The sequence below is a fragment of the Delphinus delphis genome, chromosome 4 (assembly GCF_949987515.2).
Source record: "Delphinus delphis chromosome 4, mDelDel1.2, whole genome shotgun sequence".
In the NCBI taxonomy this organism is placed as follows: domain Eukaryota; kingdom Metazoa; phylum Chordata; class Mammalia; order Artiodactyla; family Delphinidae; genus Delphinus; species Delphinus delphis.
This window is the reverse complement of record NC_082686.1, coordinates 119,590,182-119,614,476: the sequence shown is the minus strand read 5'-3', so window position 1 is coordinate 119,614,476 and position 24,295 is coordinate 119,590,182. Positions and strand designations below refer to the sequence as shown.

General features: G+C 37.8%; 1 protein-coding gene across 1 annotated transcript in view; it reads right to left on the bottom strand.

Moving 5' to 3' along the window:
• The window catches only part of U2SURP (U2 snRNP associated SURP domain containing), a 54,564-nt gene extending 32,083 nt beyond the window's left edge, over positions 1–22,481 (bottom strand). Inside the window, exons 1-6 of the mRNA XM_060011380.1 lie at positions 22,028–22,481; positions 13,322–13,366; positions 11,853–11,984; positions 4,119–4,217; positions 1,939–2,053; positions 1,246–1,379 (exon numbers count right to left, since the gene is read on the bottom strand). Of these exons, the coding sequence (XP_059867363.1) occupies positions 1,246–1,379; positions 1,939–2,053; positions 4,119–4,217; positions 11,853–11,984; positions 13,322–13,366; positions 22,028–22,072 (570 nt within the window). The 5' untranslated portion in view covers positions 22,073–22,481. The remainder of the gene's footprint in view (positions 1–1,245; positions 1,380–1,938; positions 2,054–4,118; positions 4,218–11,852; positions 11,985–13,321; positions 13,367–22,027) is intronic.
• Between the last annotated feature and the right edge of the window lie 1,814 nt (positions 22,482–24,295).

Genomic DNA, 24,295 nt, shown 5'->3' with positions numbered 1-24,295 from the left:
AAAATAATTTTAGCAAGTGGTGATGAAGATGTAGAAAAATTGGAACACTCATATACACTGTTGATGGATGGGACTGTAAAGTGGTACAGCTACTTTGGAAAACAGTATGGCAGTTTCTCAAAAGGTTAAACAATTAGTGACCATATGACCAGCAATTCCACTCCTAGGAATATAAAAGAATTAAAAATATATGTCCACACAGAAGCCTATACATGAATGTTTTCAGAAGCATTACTCATAATAGCCAAAAAGTAGAAACAACCCAAATGTCCATCAAGTAATAAACGGATCAGCAATATGAGGTATATCTGCAAAATGGAATGTTACTCAACCATAGAAAGTAATAAAGGACTGACATATATACCAAAATGTAGATGAACTTTGAAACATTGTGCTAAAAAGCTAGACACGAAAGGCCATATGCTGTATGATTCCATGTGCATGAAATGTCCAGAACAGGCAAATCCAAAGAGATAGAAAGTAGATTAGTGGTTGCCAGAGGTTAGGGATGACTGAAATTAAGTATAAGGTTTCCTTCTGGGATGATAAAAATGCTTCAAAATTAGAGATTAGTGACTGTTGCACAACTGTCAACATACGTTAAAAAAAACACTTAATAAAGCTGTTTTTTAAATTGCTTTCAGAGCTATTTTAAAAGTCATACAAGAAAACTCAGTCTCACTATTCAGCATAATCACATTTCCTCAAATCTGGCTCCAAATGACAAGACCCACATCTACCTACCATCCCCCATGAAAAATCCCACTCTCAAAACATAAAGACTTTCTAACACCGAGAATATTTAAAGGAAAGTGTCACTAGTTCTGATAGTAAATCCAAATAAATTCCAAAAATGTTCCAGGCAACAGACACATTGTTGGAGTACACAGTCTTCCAAAGTAATTGATACTACACATGCTGATATTTAAATACCCAAGTTCAGCATTGCTTAAAAAGACAATCCCATTATTTTACATTTATGCCTAAACTATAGTTAACTTTCAACTTGCAGTATGCTGTGAGTAACAGCAAATGTTCACTGCTCAACAAACATAAAAAGAGTATCATCTATGTGTCCTAATTTATTGTCTCTCACCTAGGAAGGTTAAGCATCAAAACTCAACATCTACTACCAAAATAATTAGAAACGAGAAACCAAAGTCCTGCTTACAGTGGAAGTACAGAAAATATTATTGGCAGTGTCATCTCTGAACATAAATGGTCACTTATTTAAGTATGACTTACAGGTTTTTTGGTTTCTATCACAAGAAGAGATGGTGGTCTTTCATTGGATGACTGATTTGGAGGATTTTTTTGATCTGCAAATCTTGAAGATGGCTTATAGATTTTACCTCTTTTTTCATCTGTTTCATGTTCTTCTGAAATTCAAGATACTAAGTTTCAAAACTAATTTCACATTATGTGGATTTTGTTTACTATTTTTATTAAAAATAAACACAACTTAGTAAAATGCTTTTAGTATTAAGATATATCACTAGTGACAAAATATGAAATTTAATTCAAATATTATTCAAATATTACTGCCTTACTCTCAGAACTACTAATTTAATCATTTTATAGTAAAACTATAAAACCTGTAAAATGGTACAGCTACTTTGGAAAACAGTACAGCAGTTTCTCAAAAGGTTAAACAAATAGTTACCATATGAGTAGCAACTCCACTCCTAGGAATATACAGTAAAACTATAAAATACTTGAAAATGTTTGCAAAGTTCTCTGCCATCTTGAAACCTGAAAGGTACTAAAACATTTTTTAAACTTATCTGGCTCCAATTTGTCATTAATCCACATTTGGCCATTAATTTTACTAATCATTATCACCACTAGAGGGTGCTGATAGAAAGGAAACATGAAACTCAAAAGCAATTCAACCAAGACTTTTTGGGTTTGCTCAAGGACTATAATATTCACACTAACCTTTAGCTGCATTAACAACACCTCCGCGCACAAACGTTTTCACTTTATTACCATCACTTCCTTCAAAGGCAGCAAGAAATTCCTCATAAATTTCAGCAGCCGCCTTTTCATCCTCCTAAATACACACGAAAATATTAACATCACTTGATATAAAAATTACTGTACATACGGTGAAACTCATCCAAGAATAATGTAAACAAAACCTCTCCCTCCAATGGGGAAAGCAGGTTATTAAGCAACCTTAACAGGCAGTAATATCTAATGCTTAGTAGATATTTAACATACTAATTAACACTGGAATTAAGAGGGGCTTTGCTCCTCTACAGGTAATTTGTGGAACAAGAAAAGGACCCACTAAGTAAATCTGTTCAGAGACAATTCAAGGGTCCAACTGTATGACAACAGACTACACAAAATATATTATTCTATTAACGTTTATGACATTTCTAAGGCACAAAAATTTAACTCTGAATATAAACATTTCCTTCACAAACCACTGAAGACATGAGTATTAGAAGTCTGAAGAAGCAATATCTCCAGACAGTTGGCATTAGAGAAAAAAAACCTCAAAATTATAATTATATGTAATTATAATTACAATTATAATTATTCTAAATGTCCTCAAAACATGCATGAATAGGAAGGCCAACAGAACAGAAAATATAGAAATAAATCCAATAGCACGTGGAAATTTAGTATTCAATAAAAGGGGCCTCTCAAAACAGTGGAGAATAGAGGGACTTCTCAATGAATGATGGTGGGATAATTTGATAGTTATTTGAAAAAAAGATAAAAATGAACCAATTCTTCACATCACATACCAGGAGAATTGCAAATGAATCACATTTAATTTTTTTTTAATGTAAGTATTGGGAAAAACATGAGGAAATTCCTTTAAAAGGTTGGAGTAAAAAAATGTAAACTAGGGGCTTCCCTGGTGGCGTAGTGGTTGAGAGTCCACCTGCCGATGCAGGGGACACGGGTTCGTGCCCCGGTCTGGGAAGATCCCACGTGCCGCAGAGCCATGGTTGCTGAGCCTGCGCGTCCGGAGCCTGTGCTCCGCAACGGGAGAGGCCACAACAGTGAGAGGCCCACATACCGAAAAAAAAAAAAAAAAGTAAACTGAAAAATCGTAAGACTGGTAATAAATCTGACCATATAACAAAAAATAGTTTCTGCATGGAAAAAAAACACCAGAAGCAAGATAAAAAGGCAATCAACAAACTGAATAAGAACACTGTACCTTATGTCATAGACAAGTGTTACAATATACTTAATACAGGAGTTTCTAAAAACAGAGATATCCTACTAACTTAGAGAAATATTGGTTTAGATATGAGCAGACAGTTCACAAAATCAAACACAAGAAAAGTTGTTCAACCTTACTTATAAAAGAAATGCAAATTTAAAACTGCACCAAGATACAATTTTTCACTTAGCAGATTGGCAAAAGTCCTTCAAAAATAATGGCAAGGCTATGGGGAACCAACCTCTCAAACACTGCTTATAAGGATGCAAAATGGACCTGCCCATATATACGAGAGACCAATTTAACACTATCTAGCAGAATTACAGCTATGCATTTACCATTCAACCCAGTAATTTCACTTATAGAAATATACCCTAAAGATACACTAGGAATAAACCCATATGCCTAACACTATCCCTAAGTGCACTACCGGAAACAGCCAAAGACCAAAACACAAATGCCCTCAATAGGCACTGTAGTGAATGTAGGATTTCAGTGAATAAACTATGGCATATCTATAGAGCTATATAAAAAGAACAAGCAATATTTCAATATACTTCCAGTAATCTCTGAGACATAATGTTAAGTGAAAAAAGCAAGGTGGAGAAAAGTGTACTGAATATAGCAAGCTATTGTTCATCTAAGAAAGAGCAGGCACAACATACATTTATACAAACTTGCTTATACAAAAAGAATAGACCAGAAAACAATCAAAACTCTTACTTACACAGAAGAGAGGAAATGGTGGAGGGGACAGGGATAAAGCTGGACTTCTCCGAATATATCTTGTGTTATAGACTTAACTTGGGGTGGGAGCTGAGAATACCCTGGAGGACAAGAATCTCTGAAAAACATTTCTCTACTGTCCATACACTTAACGCCTCCGTAGACACACTTATAAAGATAACTAAAAATACATTTTAAGCATTACCTTCTTCTTTAATTCTTCTTGCTCCTTCTTACTTAAAGTTCGCTTAGCTGTACTCATTTTTCCAATACTGAATGCTTTAAGTTTGTTTTCTAGAAGAGGCTGTGAAAAGAAATAAAAAGCATACCTTTACATACACATTCTCAATTTAACTTGTTATTAACCTCAAGGCTAATAACTTACAAAAGCCATTTTTAAATACATAAAGTAAAAATACAACACAAAGAGAGACACAAAGGCTTAGAACTCATTCAACCTACTTGGCGGCAAGAATAAAAGCACTTGAGGAAGGAAAGTATCGATGTTTCTGGGCAAAAGAAGCAGTGATAGAAAAAAGACATTCAAATAGGGAGAAAGAGGCATCTATGTTCAGTAGCAGGAATCATTACCATCTAGAACCCCCAATTCAGGCACAAAAATCACATCACTTCCTTTTGTAATTCAGTAAATTACCTAATTCTTCATCAACAAAACTGATGTTTATGAACAAAATAATTTCATTTTCCTTGCTGGGAAAATATCACATACTGTGTTCTAGGTTTCACACAAGTAAACAGTCATCAATTAATTTTGAATATGAGAAAATAGTATTTTTTTTTATTTTTTTTATTTTTTTTTGAGAAAATAGTATTTTAATGAATCTTCATTTATGTAACTTAGAAGCAATTTCCTTGTAAATATGGTTTGAACAAATTGTAGACTTTTAATTGTTCAGTTATTTATTTGAATGATAATTTTGAGTCATAAACTTTTAAAAGAGAGGAATGTTTATTAAATACAGCCTAGAATGCTTCAAGATGGCGGAGTAGAAGGCTAACTGCTGAGCAATCATCAACAGGAAGACACTGGAACTCACCATAAAGATACCCCACATCCAAAGACAAAGGAGAAGCCACACTGAGATGGTAGGAGGGGCACAATCACAATAAAATCAAATCCTATAACTGCTGGGTGGGTGACTCACAAACTGGAGAACACTTATACCACAGAAGTCCACCCACTGGCGTGAAAGTTCTGAGCCCCACGTCAAGCTTCCCAACCTGGGGGTCCAGCAACTGGAGGAGGAATTCCTAGAGAATCAGACTTTGAAGGCTAGCGGGATTTGATTGCAGGACTTCCACAGGACTTGGGGAAACAGAGACTCCACCCTTGGAGGGCACGCACAAAGTAGTGTGCGCATCGGGACCCAGGGGAAGGAGCAGTGACCCCAAGGAAGACTGAACCAGACCTACCTGCTTGTGTTGGAGGGTCTCCTGTAGAGGCGGGGGGTGGCTATGGCTCACGTGAGGACAAGGACACTGGCAGCAGAAGTTCTAGGAAGTACTCTTTGGTGTAAGACTTCCCAGGGTCCACCATTAGCCCCACCAAAGAGCCCAGTAGGCTCCAGTTTTGGGTCGCCTCAGACCAAAAAGCCAACAGGGAGGGAATTCAGCCCCACCCATCAACAGACAAGAGGATCAAAGTTTTACTGAGCTCTGCCCACCAGAGCACACCCACCTCTACCCACCATCAGTCCCTCTCATCAGGAAACTTGCACAAGCCTCTTAGATAGCCTCATCCACCAGAGGGCAGAGAGCAGAAGCAAGAACAACTATAATCCTGCAGCCTGTGGAACAAAAACCACATTCACAGAAAGACAAGATGAAAAGGCAGAGGGCTATATACCAGATGAAGGCAACAAGATAAAACCCCAGAAAAACAACTAAATGAAGTGGAGATAGGCAACCTTCCAGAAAAAGAATTCAGAATAATGATAGTGAAGATGATCCAGGACCTTGGGAAAAGAATGGAGGCAAAGATCGAGAAGATGCAGGAAATGTTTAACAAAGACCTAGAAGAATTAACGAACAAACAAACAGAGATGAACAATACAATAATTGAAATGAAAAATACACTAGAAGTAATCAATAGCAGAATAACTGAGGCAGAAGAACAGATAAGTGACCTGGAAGACAGAATGGTGGAATTCACTGCCACAGAACAGAATAAAGAAAAAAGAATGAAAAGAAATGAAGACAGCCTAAGAGACCTCTGGGACAACATTAAATGCAACAACATTCGATTATAGAAGTCCCAGAAGGAAAAGAGAGAGAGAAAGGACCCCAGAAAATATCTGAAGAGATTATAGGTGAAAACTTCCCTAACATGGGAAAGGAAACAGCCACCTAAGTCCAAGAAGAGCAGAGAGTCCCAGGAAGGATAAACCCAAGGAGAAAGAGGCCAAGACACATAGTAATCAAATTGGCAAAAATTAAAGACAAAGAAAAATTATTGAAAGCAACAAGGGAAAAATGACAAATAACATACAAGGGAACTCCCATAAGGTTAACAGCTGATTCCTCAGCAGAAACTCTACAAGCCAGAAGGCAGTGGCATGATATAAAGTGGTGAAAGGGAAGAACCTACAGCCAAGAATACTCTATCCCGCAAGGATCTCATTCAGATTCGACGGAGAAATCAAAAGCTTTACAGACAAGCAAAAGCTAAGAGAATTCAGCACCACCAAACCAGCTCTACAACAACTGCTAAAGGAACTTCTCTAAGTGGGGAACACAAACGAAGAAAAGGACCTACAAAGACAAACCTGAAACAATTAAAAAAATGGTCATAAGAACATACATATCAATAATTACCTTAAACGTGAATGGATTAAATGCTCCAACGAAAAGACACAGGCTTGCTGAATGGATACAAAAACAAGACACATATATATGCTGTCTACAAGAGACCCACTTAATACCTAGGGACAACATACAGACTGAAAAAGATATTCCATGCAAATGGAAATCAAAAGGAAGCTGGAGTAGCAATACTCATATCAGACCAAATAGATTTTAAAATAAAGAATCTTACAAGAGACAAGGAAGGACATTACATAAGGATCGAGGGATCAATCCAAGAAGAAGAGATAACAATTATAAATATATATGCACCCAACATAGGAGCATCTCAATACATAAGGCAACTGCTAACAGCTATAAAAGTGGAAATCGAGAGTAACACAATAATAGTGGGGGACTTTAACACCTCACTTACACTATTGGACAGATCATCCAAACAGAAAATACCTAGAGACAAATGACAACAAAAACCTCGATCCAAAACCTATGGGATGCAGCAAAAGCAGTTCTAAGAGGGAAGTTTATAGCAATTCAAGCCTACCTCAAGAACAAGAAAAACGTCAAATAAACAACCTAACGTTACACCTAAAGGAACTAGACAAAGAAGAACAAACAAAACCCAAAGTTAGCAGAAGGAAAGAAATCATAAAGATCAGAGCAGAAATAAATGAAATAGAAACAAGGAAAACAATAGCAAAGATCAATAAAACTAAAAGCTGGTTCTTTGAGAAGATAAATAAAATTGATAAACCATTAGCCAGACTCATCAAGAAAAAGAGGAAGAGGACTCAAATCAATAAAATTAGAAATGAAAAAGGGGAAGTTACAACAGACTAAGCATCCTAAGAGACTACTACAACAACTCTATGCCTATAAAATGGACAACTTGGAAGAAATGGACAAATTTTTCAAAAGGTATAACCTTCCAAGATTGAACCAGGAAGAAATAGGAAACATGAACAGACCAATCACAAGTAATGAAATTGAAACTGTGATTAAAAATCTTCCAACAAACAACAGTCCAGGACCAGATGGTTCCACAGGTGAATTCTATCCAACATTCAGAGAAGAGCTAACACCCATCCTTCTCAAACTCTTCCAAAAATTGCAGAGGAAGTAACACTCCCAAACTCATTCTAGGAGGCCACCATCACCCTGATACCAAAACCAGACAAAGATGCTACAAAAAAAGAAAACTACAGACCAATATCACTGATGAACATAGATGCAAAAATCTTCAAAAAAAATATTAGCAAACAGAATCCAACAACACATTAAAAGGATCATACACCACGGTCAAGTGGGATTTATCCTAGGGATGCGAGGATTCTTCAATATACGCAAATCAATCAATGTGATACACCATGTTAACAAACTGAAGAAGAAAAACCATATGATCATCTCAATAGATGCAGAGAAAGCTTTCGTCAAAATTCAACACCCATTTATGATAAAAACTATCCAGAGAGTGGGCATAGAGGGAACCTACCTCAACATAATAAAGCCCATATATGACAAACCCACAGCAAACATCATTCTCAATGGTGAAAAACTGAAAGCATTTCCTCTAAGATCAGGAACAAGACAAGAATGTCCACTCTCACCACTATTATTCAACATAGTTTTAAAAGTCCTAGCCACAGCAATCAGAGAAGAAAAAGAAATAAAAGGAATACAAATTGGAAAAGAAGAAGTAAAACTGTCACTGTTTGCAGATGACATGATACTATACATAAAGAATCCTAAAGATGCCACCAGAAAACTACTAGAGCTAAGCAATGAATCTGGTAAAGTTGCAGGATACAAAACTAATGCACAGATATCTCTTGCATTCCTATACACTAATGATGAAAAATCTGAAAGAGAAATTAAGGAAACACTCCCATTTACCACTGCAACAAAAAGAATAAAATACCTAAGAATAAACGTACTTAGGGAGACAAAAGACCTGTATGCAGAAAACTATAAGACACTGATGAAAGAAATTAAAGATGATACAAACAGATGGAGAGCTATACCATGTTCTTGTATTGGAAGAATCAATATTGTGAAAATGACTATACTACCCAAAGCAATCTATAGCTTCAATGCAATCCCTATCAAATTACCAATGGCATTTTTTACAGAACTAGAAAAAAAAATCTTAAAATTTGTATGGAGACACAAAAGGCCCCGAACAGCCCAAGCAGTCTTGAGGGGAAAAAAACGAAACTGGAGGAATCAGACTCCCTGACTTCAGACTGTACTACAAAGCTACAGTAATCAAGACAGTATGGTACAGGCACAAAAACAGAAACATAGATCAATGGAACAGGATAGAAAACCCAGAGATAAACCCAAGCACCTGTGGTCAACTAATCTATGACAAAGGAGGCAACAATATACAATGGAGAAAAGACAGTCTCTTTAATAAATGGTGCTGGGAAAACTGGACAGCTACATGTAAAAGAATGAAATTAGAATACTCCCTAACACCATGAACAAAAATAAACTCAAAATGGATTAGAGACGTAAATATAAGACCAGACACCATAAAGCTCTTAAAGGAAAACAACATAGGAAGAACACTGACATAAATCACAGCAAGATCTTTTTTGATCCACCTCCTAGAGTAATGGAAATAAAAACAAAAGTAAACAAATGGGACCTAATGAACCTTAAAGCAAGGAAACTACAAACTTTTGCAAAGCAAAGGAAACTACAAACAAGACGAAGAGACAACCCTCAGAATGGGAGAAAATATTTGCAAACAAATCAATGGACATAGGATTAATCTCCAAAATATATAAACAGCTCATGCAGCTCAGTATTAAAAAAAACAAACAACCCAATCAAAAAATGGACAGAAGACCTAAATAGACATTTCTCCAAAGAAGACATACAGATGGCCAAGAAGCACATGAAAAGCTGCTCAACATTACTAATTACTAGAGAAATGCAAATCAAAACTACAATGAGGTATCACCTCACACCAGTCAGAATGGGTATCATCAGAAAATCTACAAACAACAAATGCTGGAGAGGGTGTGGAGAAAAGGGAACCCTCTTGCACTGTTGGTGGGAATGTAAATTGATATAGCCACTATGGAGAACAGTATGGAGGTTCCTTAAAAAACTAAAAACAGAATTACCATATGACCCAGCAATCCCACTACTGGGCATATACCCAGAGAAAACCATAATTCAAAAACACACATGCACCCCAATGTTCACTGCAGCACTATTTACAATAGCCAGGTTACGGAAGCAACTTAAATGCCCGCCGACAGACGAATGGATAAAGAAGACATGGTACATACATACAATGGAATATTACTCAGCCATAAAATGGAACAAAACTGGGTCATTCATAGAGATGTGGATGGATCTAGAGACTGTCATACAGAGTGAAGTAAGTCAGAAAGAGAAAAACAAATATCATATATTAACACGTATATGTGGAACCTAGAAAAATGGTGCAGGTGAACTGGTTTGCAGGGCAGAAATTGAAACACAGATGTAGAGAACAAACGTATGGACACCAAGGGTGGAAAGCGGTGATGGGTGGTGGTGGTGTGATGAATTGGGAGTTTGGGATTGACATATATACACTAATATGTATAAAATGGATAACTAATAAGAACCTGCTGTATAAAACAATAAATTAAATAAAATTCAAAAATACAGCATAAAATATTAATCTGCAGTTGAAATCTGAAGGTTTCTCTCTCACCTACCAAAATGAGAAGTTAACCAATTATGAAATTAAACTATCAATCCCTTGGTTATTAAACAGGCTTGCCCTTGGCAAGATACAAAATGGAAAAGTAATATTGCTGCAAACTACTTCAAGGTTACATTAAAATCCCTTTAAAAAAAACAAAGCAGTTCATAACTCAAAAGTCAATACTGGGTTTCACAAACACACTCAAAGTAAATTTTTTCCCAAAATAGAAAGGAAAATGTTCTGCCATCATTCAGCACCTTTGATTTCAACTGCTGAAGTTTAAACAAATGGTAAAATTACATACAAATTCAATAAGAAACATAATTTTACAAAGCAAAATTTTTGTCCTCAATTTTATTTATATCCTAAGAGCCAAACTTAGACACCTAAGAGAGAAATGGTTAAGAAAATTATGGAATACTTACTCAAAAAATATAATCACCCATTAAAGTTTGTTTATAGAGTTTTTCCTAAAATCAAAAAAAATTAGACCTGAAGAATCTTTTAAAATGTGTTCCTGTAAAATGGACCTCAGCAAAGTAAAAATATACTTATGCTTAAAAATATTAAACAAGGGGCTTCCCTGGTGGCGCAGTGGTTGAGAGTCCGCCTGCCGATGCAGGGGACACGGGTTCGTGCCCCGGTCCCGGAAGATCCCACATGCCGCGGAGCGGCTGGGCCCGTGAGCCACGGCCGCTGAGCCTGCGCGTCCGGAGCCTGTGCTCCGCAACGGGAGAGGCCACAACAGTGAGAGGCCCGCATACCGCAAAAAAAAAAAAAAAATTAAACAAGAAGAATAAAGTGTTATCAATATCAATACTGGCTGGTAATGAGTGTCCTCCTTATTATATTTTCCAAATTTAACCACAACAAGAAAACATTATTTGAAATTTAAAAAAAGACTAAAAGAACACGAGAGTACTTTGCAGATACAGGCAGTGAAGATGCTCCTTCTCTGGGTGCTTGCAGCACCCTGGGAACTGCACTGACTAGAGTGAACAGCACCTGCTCCTGTTAGCTTCCCAGGCTGGGACTATGTGTAAGCTGAGAACAGGAAATGTGTTTTAATCACCTGTGTATTTCCAGTGACTGGCCTCTGGCACTTGGTTCAGTAAATGTTTGGCATAAGGGGAGAACAATAAATCTATTAACCATTTTACATTCAAAACACTCCTTGGTTTTTTAAAATAAAAATAAAATTTTTAAATGAAACATATCTTACATATGAGCTAAAAAACATTTCCTTAGATGAGTTTGAATTTCTTATTAACCCAAATAGAATAATGAATGCTATTTTCAAATAGTACAAGATGAAACAACAAGCACAAAACCAAGATATTCAACTACCAAATTCAATCAAGGGCAGATCAAAATCATTATCTATCCTTTCTTATCTTTATCAATACTTACTCTTGAGAGATTCTGATGAGGAGAGTCACAAACGTTTTCACGGGTACTTTCATTCCTATAATTATGCTTTCTTGGGCTCTTAGGTCGTGTCCGACTTGGCATATCACTATCTGAGGGTCCAGATGCATCCATCTTCGAGAAAAGGAAAACGAGTTTTTAAAAATCATATATGTAGTACTGAAACTAGAATCAACCCAAATGTCCAAATATTGACAAACTTCATTTTACACTATCAAAATATTTCACTAATTATCCCTTAATACCTCTGATTTCATCAGAAAAGTTCTTAAGTACAGGAAGTTTTCAATAATTCTAACTTGCACTTGAAAGATCAAATTTTATATCACTAACAAATAGTTGTTTTCCTTAAAAGAACAGGTTAGTTTCCTTCATTTTCAAGAAAATATCTGCCAAACACCCAAGTCTGACTAACCACAGTTTGTCTGCCAGTTGTACCTTCAAGTAAAAATGGTATTCCATGAAAGAAGGAGCCAGTTTTATTCCACAACTTAAACAATCCCACAAGTAGTATACTTTTCCTCAAGACAAACACCACACTTTGGCAAGCAGAAGTGCCTTATATGTGTCTCCCATTTCATCGCTCAGAACGTTAAAAACACTCATACACAAGGACAAGATTTAATATTAATAATTTTTACTGCTTCATCAAGAACATTCTTAAGTGAAACTAGCATATTTTTACTGTGTCTGGAGGGGAAGAACACAATGACTACTAGCACATTTTGGCGACATTGCCTTGATTCATGCTAAGGTGCCAACAATTTACCCATCAATTGTTTTTGCACCATTAGTGCAAATGTCAACACAGTGATGGCAAATGATGTCTTAGTGTTATTACAAAATAGTTCTGAATTCAGCCACCCTGAAAAATTCTCAGCAACCCCACGGGTCTGAAGACCACACTTTTAGCACTGCTATAATAACACATGTAAAGGAAAGTTTATCGCAGTATTATTCAAAATGTCAAAAAGCTTGAAACAAATCGTCTATGCCCATCAACAGAGAAATAGCTTAATAAATAATTGCACCTCCCCCGTGGAACATTAAGATACCATTAGAAAGACTAGATTAGAGCTGTATCTGTTGACTTGCAGGGATTTGCAATAGGTATACTGTGCACTGTGAAAAGAAATGTGTATAACGCAAAACTTGTTAAAAAAAATGTATAAGCACACACACCTATGTATGTACAAAATTTTACAAGCACAGTAAAAAAGGGAAATATACACACTTGGTTTCTAACATGGTTTGAGGGGCCAACTTACGTAAATAACAGAACACAAAAAAAACACAGAACATCTAGCAAAAAAGGTTAAAGAAAATATGCACATACAACGCAATCATATTTATTTATCAAGTAAAATCATAAGGGACATATCAAGTAGGGATATATACAATAAGAAATTAAATTTTAAGGAAAAAAGGCAACGATTGCCTTTTATACTCACATGGGCATCTGAAGATCCAGATGAATGAACATCTGATGATCTGGTCTGCAAGCATTAAAAATAAAAGCCAACATTTAAATAATCAGAAAATGTATTATGCTAACAAAACAAGTATTTCTTGTGTTACACAATCTTTCCAAACTTGTAGCAATTTCTTCTCAGCTAATAAAACCAAACAAAGGCAATCTCTGACTTACAAAAAAAAAATTGTGATCCAAAATAAATGTGTCAGTCAAGTTCAGTCTTCAAATAATGGCACTTTCCAATAAGGTCAAGTGTTAAAGTTTCACCTGATTTTGTTTTAATTGATCTAAATTTCAGATTACATATGGCATATAATAATTTATTTGATTTTTCACTATGCAGCTAAGGATGAAGAAGCCAAGCTATAACACTATTAACTAAATAAATAATATGTGGTATCTTTCTGAAATTTTAATTGGAGGCCCAGAATTTAACTCTGGCACTGAGCTGTTTTTATTTTTCAAGGTATTGGGTAGTGAGATTTTACTTATTTTATATATATATTTAAGTATTAAAAGTGAAATCAAGACTCTTGAGATCACAAGTACCTCATCGATCCTAGCTCCCAGTTCTAGATTTCAAATGTAATGCACAAGACAATATATTCATTTTTAAGAAAAAATTGAAGATTTGTATGATGTAGAAAAAAGCCAATAAGATTCCCATGGGTCCACACAGTACTGCTTTACTTATCTTGTTGAAACATAAGGCTAAGAACAGCTGACCGGATTTTCATACTGAATCAATTTATTCCTCTGAACTCCATACTGGACCCTAGGCAAAATCAGCCCAAGACAACCAAGCACTGAGCCACCAGCCATCTCCATTCTTTCTACCCATCTTTTTTATGTCCCCAACTTTTACTGTGTCCCTCCTATTTCACTTTCTTCTCCCTGCTAACCTTTCCTAAAAGGCAAGGCATCATGAAAGAAATTTTTTTATATTTAAATTTAACCCTGTGAAACCTACTTTGAATCAGTTTGAAATGCACCCATTTGCAGACACTTAAAAAATACAAGACAATAAATAACTCCTCTTAAAAAAGATAAAAAGGGGGCTTCCCTGGTGGCGCAGTGCTTGAGAGTCCTCCTGCCGGTGCAGGGGACACGGGGTTCGTGTCCCGTTCCGGGAAGATCCCACATGCCCCGGAGCAGCTGGGCCCGTAGGCAATGGCCGCTGAGCCTGCGCGTCCGGAGCCTGTGCTCCGCAACGGGAGAAGCCACAACAGTGAGAGGGCCGCGTACCGCAAAAAAAAAAAGAAAGAAAAAGTTCCGTCAAGAGACTGAGTGAATTGAGGAGGAAAAAAAATTCAATTGCCTTCTAATATACCAGTGTTAACCTGCTAGGTAACAAAAATAACAGGGTAATCGTAATAGTGAGAAAAAACATAAAACAACTAGAAACCAACTAAAGAAATATGTACCACCTGTGCGAAGAAAATACAAACTTCACAAAAGGGTTGTTATTCAAGTCAACTTTTGAAAAGATTCATCACATTCCTAGATGGGAAAACTCATTATTAAGACAAAGTCAACCACACCTAAATTTATTTATGCATTTAATGCAATTTCATTCCACAGCTCAAAATCCTAAAGGGAAGTCTCTGCAAGGGGACTAGGGGGATTGCCAAAAATAATTCTGAAGTTCACCCAGAAGAATAAGCACTAAAGAGCAGATAAGAAAGTGCTAGCCTTTCTTTCATCTATGCCACCACATCCAAATCATCATTTCTAGGATTTAAAAATAACAGCATGGCTTAGGACGATGCATCAGCTGATTTCAATTAACCTAAGATGGTCATATTTAGTGCAAACCAAACATTTTCCACTGATACGCTACACAGCATCAGAATGAAATTTTAGGCTTGAGAACAGTTAAAGAGATGGAAACAGTTAAAGAGATGGAAATAGTAGTGAATAAAAATTTTAAAGGAATAACCAACTTTTAAAGCTAATGGTCCAGGTAATCAGTAAACGTAACACTACTTCTTAAGAGTCTCTCCCTCTACTTAACCTGGAACTGCACTATGTTATTTGTCTTGGGTTTGGGTTTTATGTTTTTACTGAAGAACAGTAAATTAGTGATGCTTAAAGATCTTCTGAAGTCCACAGCACAATCCCTCATCCAAATGAAAAGACCCAAAAGCAAGAAATGAAAAGGCAAAATAAGGGAGATTTGAGGCAATAAAGAAGCAGACACAAGAAAAACTTATCTCAAGTTTGAGAAAGCAGATATAGTACAGATGTGGGGAAGGACAGCAAGGAAAAAAAAAGGATCATACTGATGGCTGCTGAGGAGATAGAGGTGAAGCCAACTAAAGGATACCATAAAATTTTTTTTCCAGCTGCTCCTACTTTACTTCAATTGAAAAACCGCCACACCTGAGTTTTCAAATTAGCAAGCTAACCACAGCAACATTCCTCCAACACCTCCACTCTGCCTCGTCCGCTCTCCATTCCCATCTGCCTCCTTCCTCCTCACATCCTCTAAAGCATCAACTTACATTTCCACAAGTTTAATAATCACTCCCATAGGAAGCATATCAACACTTTTATTGTGCTGAGATGACTCCCAATTCCTTATCTTCAACCTTGGTGCCTCTCCTGGGTTCCAATCTGTTCTTAAACAACTTCCTGGACATCTTCACCTGAATATCTGCAAGTTCCTCACATCCTATATATATAAAATATAGTTTCCTCCCAAACTAGCTTCTCCTGTTGACCTTCTTACTTCTAACACCGAATGGTAACTTTCAATCAGTCATAATACAGAAGTAGTAAAATGTTAAGAGCACAGACTCTGGAATCAGACTTCCTGTTTTTGGCACTTACCAGCTTTGTAAACTTGGGCCTAGTTCCTTCACCTGTAATGCTGAATAGCACCTGCCTTATAGGATTGTTGTGAAGGACAAAGACAGGTGAAGCACTAAGAACAGTGTTTGGTACATAAAAGTGCTCAATGAGTGTTAGCCAGCAGCATTATACCAAGGTCATCCTTGACTACTTCCCTCTCCCCCATAACCAACTGAGTCAAATTCTGTTCACCCCACCCCTACTGAAACTCTTCTCTGGGGACCCTTTTTACTAAAGACACTATTGTGGTTCAGATCTTCCCTTTATTCAACCCATTTACTGGGCAACCACTTACTGGTACTGTGCCTTACATCAGATATAAATGTTCTTAGGAGCTAATAAATAAGAGAGACAAGTAAAACAGTGTGGCTATACCACCAGAGCACAGAGGGCAAGCAAATCTTAGTGGGAGTGGGGACGATGTCAGAAAAGCTTCCCAAAGAGTATCTGAGGTGAGATTTTGAAGCAATCTTTAATATTTATCAGCAGCACTACAAAAATCTTCAAACTAATCCTCCTCAATCCCAAATTCTTCCTAAACTATGTCTCCAGAAGAGCTTTCCTAAAGGACTTTCCTGCCTTGAATCTTCCATGGCTCTTTAATTTTATTCCATAGGTTTTAAAGCCGCCACAATTTAGCTCAAACTTATCCTTCCATCTCAGAAACTTTTATCCCTATGCAAATGTCCTATATACATTGGCTAAACCAGAACATGTATCAATCCATTTGCCAGTGATTTATTTTCTTTACCTCACCCATCTCTTTTTTATACCTCTATGTCTACCCTTCAAAACTCTGTTCATTGTTCAAAAGACTCAAACTCCTCTATTCCTGAAGCCTCCCCACCCCACCCTCCAATCAACCAGCTGTCATTTCTTTCCCTAAAGTTTTAGACGCTTCTGATGGCTCTGCTTTGAACTATCACGTGTTGACTCTTTTTCCACTAGACAGCATGTTCCCCAAAACTGATTATCATCTTATTTAATTTTTTCTTCCTCAGAGTCAAACAAAATCTGGCAAGTGACGGAGCCTCAATAAACTTGCTGATGTACCAAGTTGGAACAAGTACCTACACAACAAAATTGCACTTCTCACTATCAACATACTAAGCTGTCCACTCACCAACAAGTAACAGCTACCTAGCTGAATACCACTTTCCAAGACAAACCAAAGTCTACCTCTCAAAAAAATTCATCAAATCTATTGAGTTAAATAATAAACCTGAAATTATCCTTAAAATTACATCCAAAACACTACCAACACATGAAAAGTTGTAAGTACATTTTGAATGATCTGTAATCTAAAATGAGGAAAGCCTGGTGAAAAAAATTAAGTGCTCAAGGAAGAGACATCTAACAGTACCAAATAGCCTCAACTGCTATTGGCAAATGCATCTTGCTTTTAAAAAAAATTATTTCAGCAAAATATCTAGCATGTGGCCAATCTGCAATAAACTGTTAAAGCTACTTAACAGTACAAGAGGCAAATTATTTGTAATATTAATATTTTTGAGTTTAATATCCTGTAGGAAGTTTTGGGCTCTTTTTTGTTTTTGTTTTTCAAAAATGATGTTCTTTGTAAAAAGTGATAGAGAGGCATGAGTCTTCAACTTGCATACCAAATGAGCCCTCCTCTCATTTGCCTTACTGGCAAATGAGTATTTTTTGTCAATTTATTATACTTTCTAGGAAAAAAAAATCTGCAGGAATAAAAACTAGAGGAGAATAAAAACTAGAAGAGAATAAAAACTAGACTTTCAGGGCTTCCCTGGTGGCGCAGTGGTTGAGAGTCCGCCTGCCGATGCAGGGGACACGGGTTCGTGCCCCGGTCTGGGAGGATCCCACATGATCCCACATGCCGCGGAGCAACTGGGCCCCTGAGCCATGGCCGCTGAGCCTGCGAGTCCGGAGCCTGTGCTCCGCAACGGGAGAGGCCACAACAGTGAGAGGCCCGCGTACCGAGAAGAAAAAAAAAAAAAAAAAAAAAGCTAGACTTTCAGAAAACAAATAATTCAATCCAATAAGAGAGAAAAATTTTAAAACCATATTAATAGTCATATTTGAGCACCAGTGCTACAAATACTCGAATTTCTAAAAGACACCAATCAAGAAAATAAAAGTTCCTAATGCCTCTCTCCACCCCAAAACACAGCCTTTCACCCAGAAAACTAACCACCTTATATTTTAAGATAAGACTGTTATCTTATCTTACATCCATATCATAATAAAGATTCAGTTTAAACTAAAACTGGAGAACAAGAAGCCTAATTTTTCAAGGTTTGTGTTTTGTTTGGAGTTTTTGATCATATTTAATTCTTACATACCTTCAGGTACCACCAAAAAAATGTACACAAGCAGTAATATATACCTAAGGATGATGTCTTGAATGGATACTCATTATAACAATACATATTTCGTACAACTGAAATACTTTTGTTAATCAGCAGTCAATTAAAATAGTTCCCACACCAATTTAGCACTGGGTGTCCAAGGAAGCCAGCAGTATTTCCTCCTTAGCTCATTTACCTCTCTAACCCAATTTTTGACACTATGGCAAAAAATAAGCACTGTCACAGAGTGAAATAACAGGGCACACAATTCCATTATATTAGTAGTACTACCAGCACAGGAGCTGCAGAGGGAACAAGAATACCACATTCTTCATATCCTCATTGTGCTGAGCAAACAACTCTTACGATCAAAATAAATTAATTTTTATAAATTATATAAAGTTTATATATTATATATTTATATATTAAATTTAACATTTTAAATTATATAATAACATTTTAAATTATATAAAGTTTATATATTGTATATTTATATATTAAATTTAACATTTTTCTAAGCAAACAATCATAGGCTCTTTGCCTCTCCTCCCAAAATCAAAGCTACAACATGGTACCCCCTCCCCCAAAGCATCATTTTAGTCTGGTGATACAAGAATAAATGCACAGGAAATTTTTAGCTAATTCCTAAAACATTTACTGAATTTCTATATTTGTCAGGCTTTAAAATAAAAAGTACAGCAAAATTACACAGAAAATAAAGGGTCTCTTCATCAGGGACAACTACACATAAACGTTAAATCATTTGACTATACAAACTTAAAATGTAATTTTTAAAGCTAAAAGAAACTGTAGAGGTTATCTAATTTAATCTCTTCATTTTGTAATTAAGGCACATCAAATAATTTTGCCATTGTCAATAGCAAAAACCCTATTATACATTTTATTTGTTAAATTACCTCAATACCTTAAATTACCTCAATTAGCTCCACTTTTTTTTACTGAGGTATAAATGACATACAACACTATTAGTTTTGGGTATACAACATAATGATTCAGTATTTGTATACACTGCAGAAATTTCATCACAATAAGTCTAGTTAATAGCCATCATCAAACATAGTTACGGAGTTTTTTCTTCTTGGTGATGAGAACTTTTAAGATCTACTCTCTTCTTAGCTTTCAAATATGCAATACAGTATTATTAACTATAGTCACCATGCTGTACATTACATCCTCTTGTACATTTAAAAATTAACATTTTCCTCAGGGTCTAGAAATACGATTAACAAGCATCCCTACCCATAGCAATGGGAATTTAACTACCAAAGAGTAAGAATGAACATGAAACTAAAGAATATTTTACTCCATCTGTATGGTAGAATATGTCACTCATCTGCACTCCCCAGAGGAAGAAATCAAAACAGAGATCAAAGGCTAGAAATTCCAAACACTGTCATATTAACCAAAATGATCTTACACTCTCTCCAATAAATTCTGGACTTGTGTTAGAAATAGAAAGTAGTAATCTGAGCAGTCATTATGATAACTGATAACAGATTCTAAATCTCAGGATTAGAATTTAGCCTGACATTTTGAAAAGTAAGTACTTTTTACTTCCTCTAAGAACAAAGGGGAGAGGAAAGGAACTAAGTTTTTTTATGTACTTTATAGATATTCACTCATTTAACCCTTACATCAACCCTGCAGAAAAGGGATTATGTCCATATTACAAACAAGGAAATTGAGACTGAAAAGTTTAAGCAATTTGCCTTGATATCGCAAATATAATTTATTACCAAGTCAGGATTTGAATCCAAATACCTTTTGTTTGTTATCAAAATCCATAATCTCTCTACTACATCACGCACCCTCCTGAGATATTTTACAGACATCGGTAGGAAATCTCTTAACAGCATCAACTGATTATAATCTAAAGCAATATAAACTAAAAAGATTACTGGAAGATCCAACAATTTACTTACAGGGAACAGGCACACAGTCACAACCGTGAGAAGTACTACTAGAGAAGGAGGCCTGAACATATATATACATTAATATGTTTCCAACGTAAGCCAAAGCCTCAAACAGAAGACACTTAAAATACTACTTTGAGTAGAAACAAAAATAGTGAGGCTTGTGCGTGAATTTTATGGATGCACTAGCTTTAGTAACAGTTCCCTAATAGTAAGCAGGGCTGTTTTTGTCAGAGTCCGCTGAGGAAGCGGGCAGTCATGTACCCAACCTGGTGAGCCCCTCCTCACCAAGGAGAAATGTACTGGGGAGGGGAGAAACAAACAAGGAGTGAACGCAGGTTGTAAAGCAGCCAAGACTGGCCCTCTACCACAGTTTCTACATAACTAAAAGATTTCTGGTAAATCCATTACTAATTACGAACTAATTATAAACATCATTCACCAAATGGCATAAAGACTATGATTTAATAGAAACTGAGAAAGCAGGTGTATAATAGCTTACGTTTCCCAGAACAAACTGTACACACAAGACTAGACCCCTCTACAGTAAACGTAACTTCCTCATAACCTACTTACTATCATACACACTCTTTAAGACGTAAGCCCTTAGAACCTTTAAGTATTACACTTCTTGCATCAGCATCAAAAAGCTTAACAACTACTTCGGGCACTATTACTTTTAATATCGTGTTGGAGGTGAAAAACTCAAAGCAAAAAACGATTAAGTGACCCGTCCAGGACGGCAATTTAGGACCTGATGCTAATCACAACCTAACTAACGCTAAATGACTTCTACAGCTCAGTGGTTTCACAATACGTGCACACGGTTCCCTGTAAACTCAAAAGCAATGTACTAATCTTAGGTGGCTTCCAAGTCTATGAAAGTTTTCCTTTCAGAAGAAGCGGAAGACCCCGAGTCCTCGAAAACGAACCCTCCAAAGAAGGGCTCATTTTACACTTCCTCTTATGTGAGCTAAGACCACGTGTAGAGCGTAGCATTAACCTTGGCGAGGCATCACCGCAAAGGAGAACTGCACTTCCCACCCCGCTTCCTTCCACTATTGGTCCTCCCCTCACAATTTGCGGCCCTAAAGATTATTTATTCCCTGGAGGACGTGAAGGAAATTGAGCGAGGCCGAAAGCGTGCGAGAACCAAACCCAAAGAGCCGAGGAAACAGAGGCAGACACTTAAGCACCGGGAAGCGATTCCCGCCTCTCCCAGGCTCTGTCCCGCGGCCTCAGAGCTCAGTAAGCTGAAATACAGGGGCGCGTTTTCCCGACTTCAGACCTCAGTCTAAATCACTGATTTCACTCCAGTTCTAAGCGGGAGCCGAACTACTCACGCCACCCGCCCTGGGCCCGCCAGTCTCGAGCCGAATCCAGGCTGGGACTAAGGGGAGATACCAGGCCTCTCAACCTGCGCACCACGGTGCGTCTGCGCCCGGCCTACCACCGCGACCAGAACGCGGACCCCCACCCCAATCTCCTCCCTCTGGCCAGAAGCGTCTGTAGTCCCCAGACGACAGTGATACACTCACTGACTTACTAAGTCCTCTAAGAAATTACCTTTGAACTGGCCTTCTGAGAGCCGCCTGGCGTTTTGTCCGCCATCTTCAGCTTTGCCCCTCCTTCGGCAGCGGCAGCAGCGCGGGCGAGTCGAGCGCCGAAAGACTCGATCTCAGCGGAGCCCGCCTGAGGCGCGTGCAAGCCCGAATAGTCGACTGCCGACTTGGCGAAATTCAAGAGGAGCTTCGCCACGTGACTTCGGTGCTGGTCATTTCCCGGGCCCGCCCATTCCGCTGAATATTTGGGGGCGTCTCTGTGGTGTGTCGCGTTATTGGGCCCGAGAATTTAGAGAATCTTCTCGTCCTGGCTTTCAGGGCCGGTCGATAGTTCACTCTTTTTCCAGCACCAACCGTTGGTAGGTGCGAGCCAGTTGCACTTGCTGGGCGAGGAGGGAAAGTCTTCTTAAAGAAGAAGTGCGTCGTCAGCTGGGGAGGAGCCTTTACTTCAACTCAGAAAATAAATCTGGAGCCGACCGGGGTCCGGCGCTCCGTGGACAGAGATGGTGTTCGCGCCACCTCTGTCGCTCACACCCTGGTGGGAAAGGCAAACTTGCAGTCTGTTCAAGTTAATTTAAAATAGAGTGGTGTCCGGAAGCGGAGGAGGGAAGCTTTTGACCCAACCTGAGGTTCCGGCAGTGGGGTTATCGGATAGACTCTGGGTCAAAACGGCTACATGCAGAGAGAGGGTGAATGAAAGAAAAATCATAAACAGATGGTATTCTAAATCTAGCATCCATGTAAGTTGTGTGTCATTTAAGAATTACATTTTACGGTTTTTTCATTTTTAATCACATAAATGGAGGGGAGCGCCATAAAGCTTTCTGTACTTAGCTTTTTGGGTTTTGGTTTTTTAAATTCTTAATAGGATCTATAGTCAAAGAAGGAAAGCTTGCTTGAGGTCATTCCTGAGCCAAACCAGGCAAGGAAAATGGAAAGGGCTTTCCAAGCAGAGGGAGTCGTTGAAATAAAAGCCTGGTGGCATGAATCAGGACAGCCCAGTCACGTTAAGCAGTCCCGTTTTATTAGACCAGGTTTTGGGAATCGACGTGGCTGGAGAAGTGGTTGAGAGCAAGCTCACACAGGACCCTGAGGTAACCAGTGTGCTTAGGGAATTAGAATTCTATTCCAAGGATGAAGAGCGGCCCTCAACACAGTTAAGTAGGGCTGTGATGTGGTCAGATTTTAAGTTTTAAAAGTTTTAAAAGATCACTGGGGGAAGGGAGGAAGAAGGGTTCATGACCTTCTCCTGAATTCATTTATTCAAAATATTTTTGAGCCCGTTTTGTGTGTAAAAGCCTGCACGAAATGTTGAGAGGCTTACAGAGATGCCTAAAACACATTATCTTCATATGATTTAAGATTTAATGAGGAACAAAAAAAAAAGATTTAATGAGGAATAGGGGAGAGAAGGGAACAGCAAACTAACTAACGCTGTAGAATTCAATTTATGCTGCAAGGAAGGGTCATTAGCTGTGGGAACCCTGAAAGAATTAATTCTAAAGGTAGGGGTTGGGCAAAGAGTTGGGGGGAGGTTTCACAGAGAAGGATGCATTTGAGCCAACTCTGAGGAAGTAGAATTTTGTCTGTTGGATGGTGTTAGGGGGGAGAGGGAGGGGAGGTTGGCGTGGTGGTGAGGGAAGCTGGATCTGACACATGGAAAGACTGACAGTCATATGTGCCAGGCTGAGGAATCAGCAGGCCAGGTAGGGCTCCTGTTCTGTGTGAGGGGATGGGGGTAGAAGAACAGACAGTAAACAAATAAGCAAACAAGGAATGGTCAGAAAGTAACAAGTGCTATACTTGAAATGGAATGATGCTTTAGAATCTCCAGTCCTGCTGAATTTATTTTCGAGCCCAGCTTTTTTCACTTCTGGGCTTCTCCCCCCTACCCTTGTCCTGACTGCTAATTGAAGGCTAATCGATTTCTTTTTATACTCTTATTGAAGATATCCCTTCCTCCAGGAAGACTTACAGACCTCCCTCCCCTACCAAGCCTAAGAAAGAGACTGCTTCTGTTACCATAGGAACCTGTTTCGCGCTCAAGATGCTCATCGCACCAGATCTTCATTGTCTGTTTACAATCTAGGATTAGAAAATGAAATCATCAGCTGAGATGAAGGGAGAATTGTGGGCTTGGCCGTGCCAAGTCATGTTCTGGCAATGCTGCAGGCTGACTTTGTCACTGTAAAGTGAATATATACATACTTTTCATTTAGATCCCTAAAGTCCTACTTCACGTAAAAATCATTTTTATTAAATGTTTATGCCT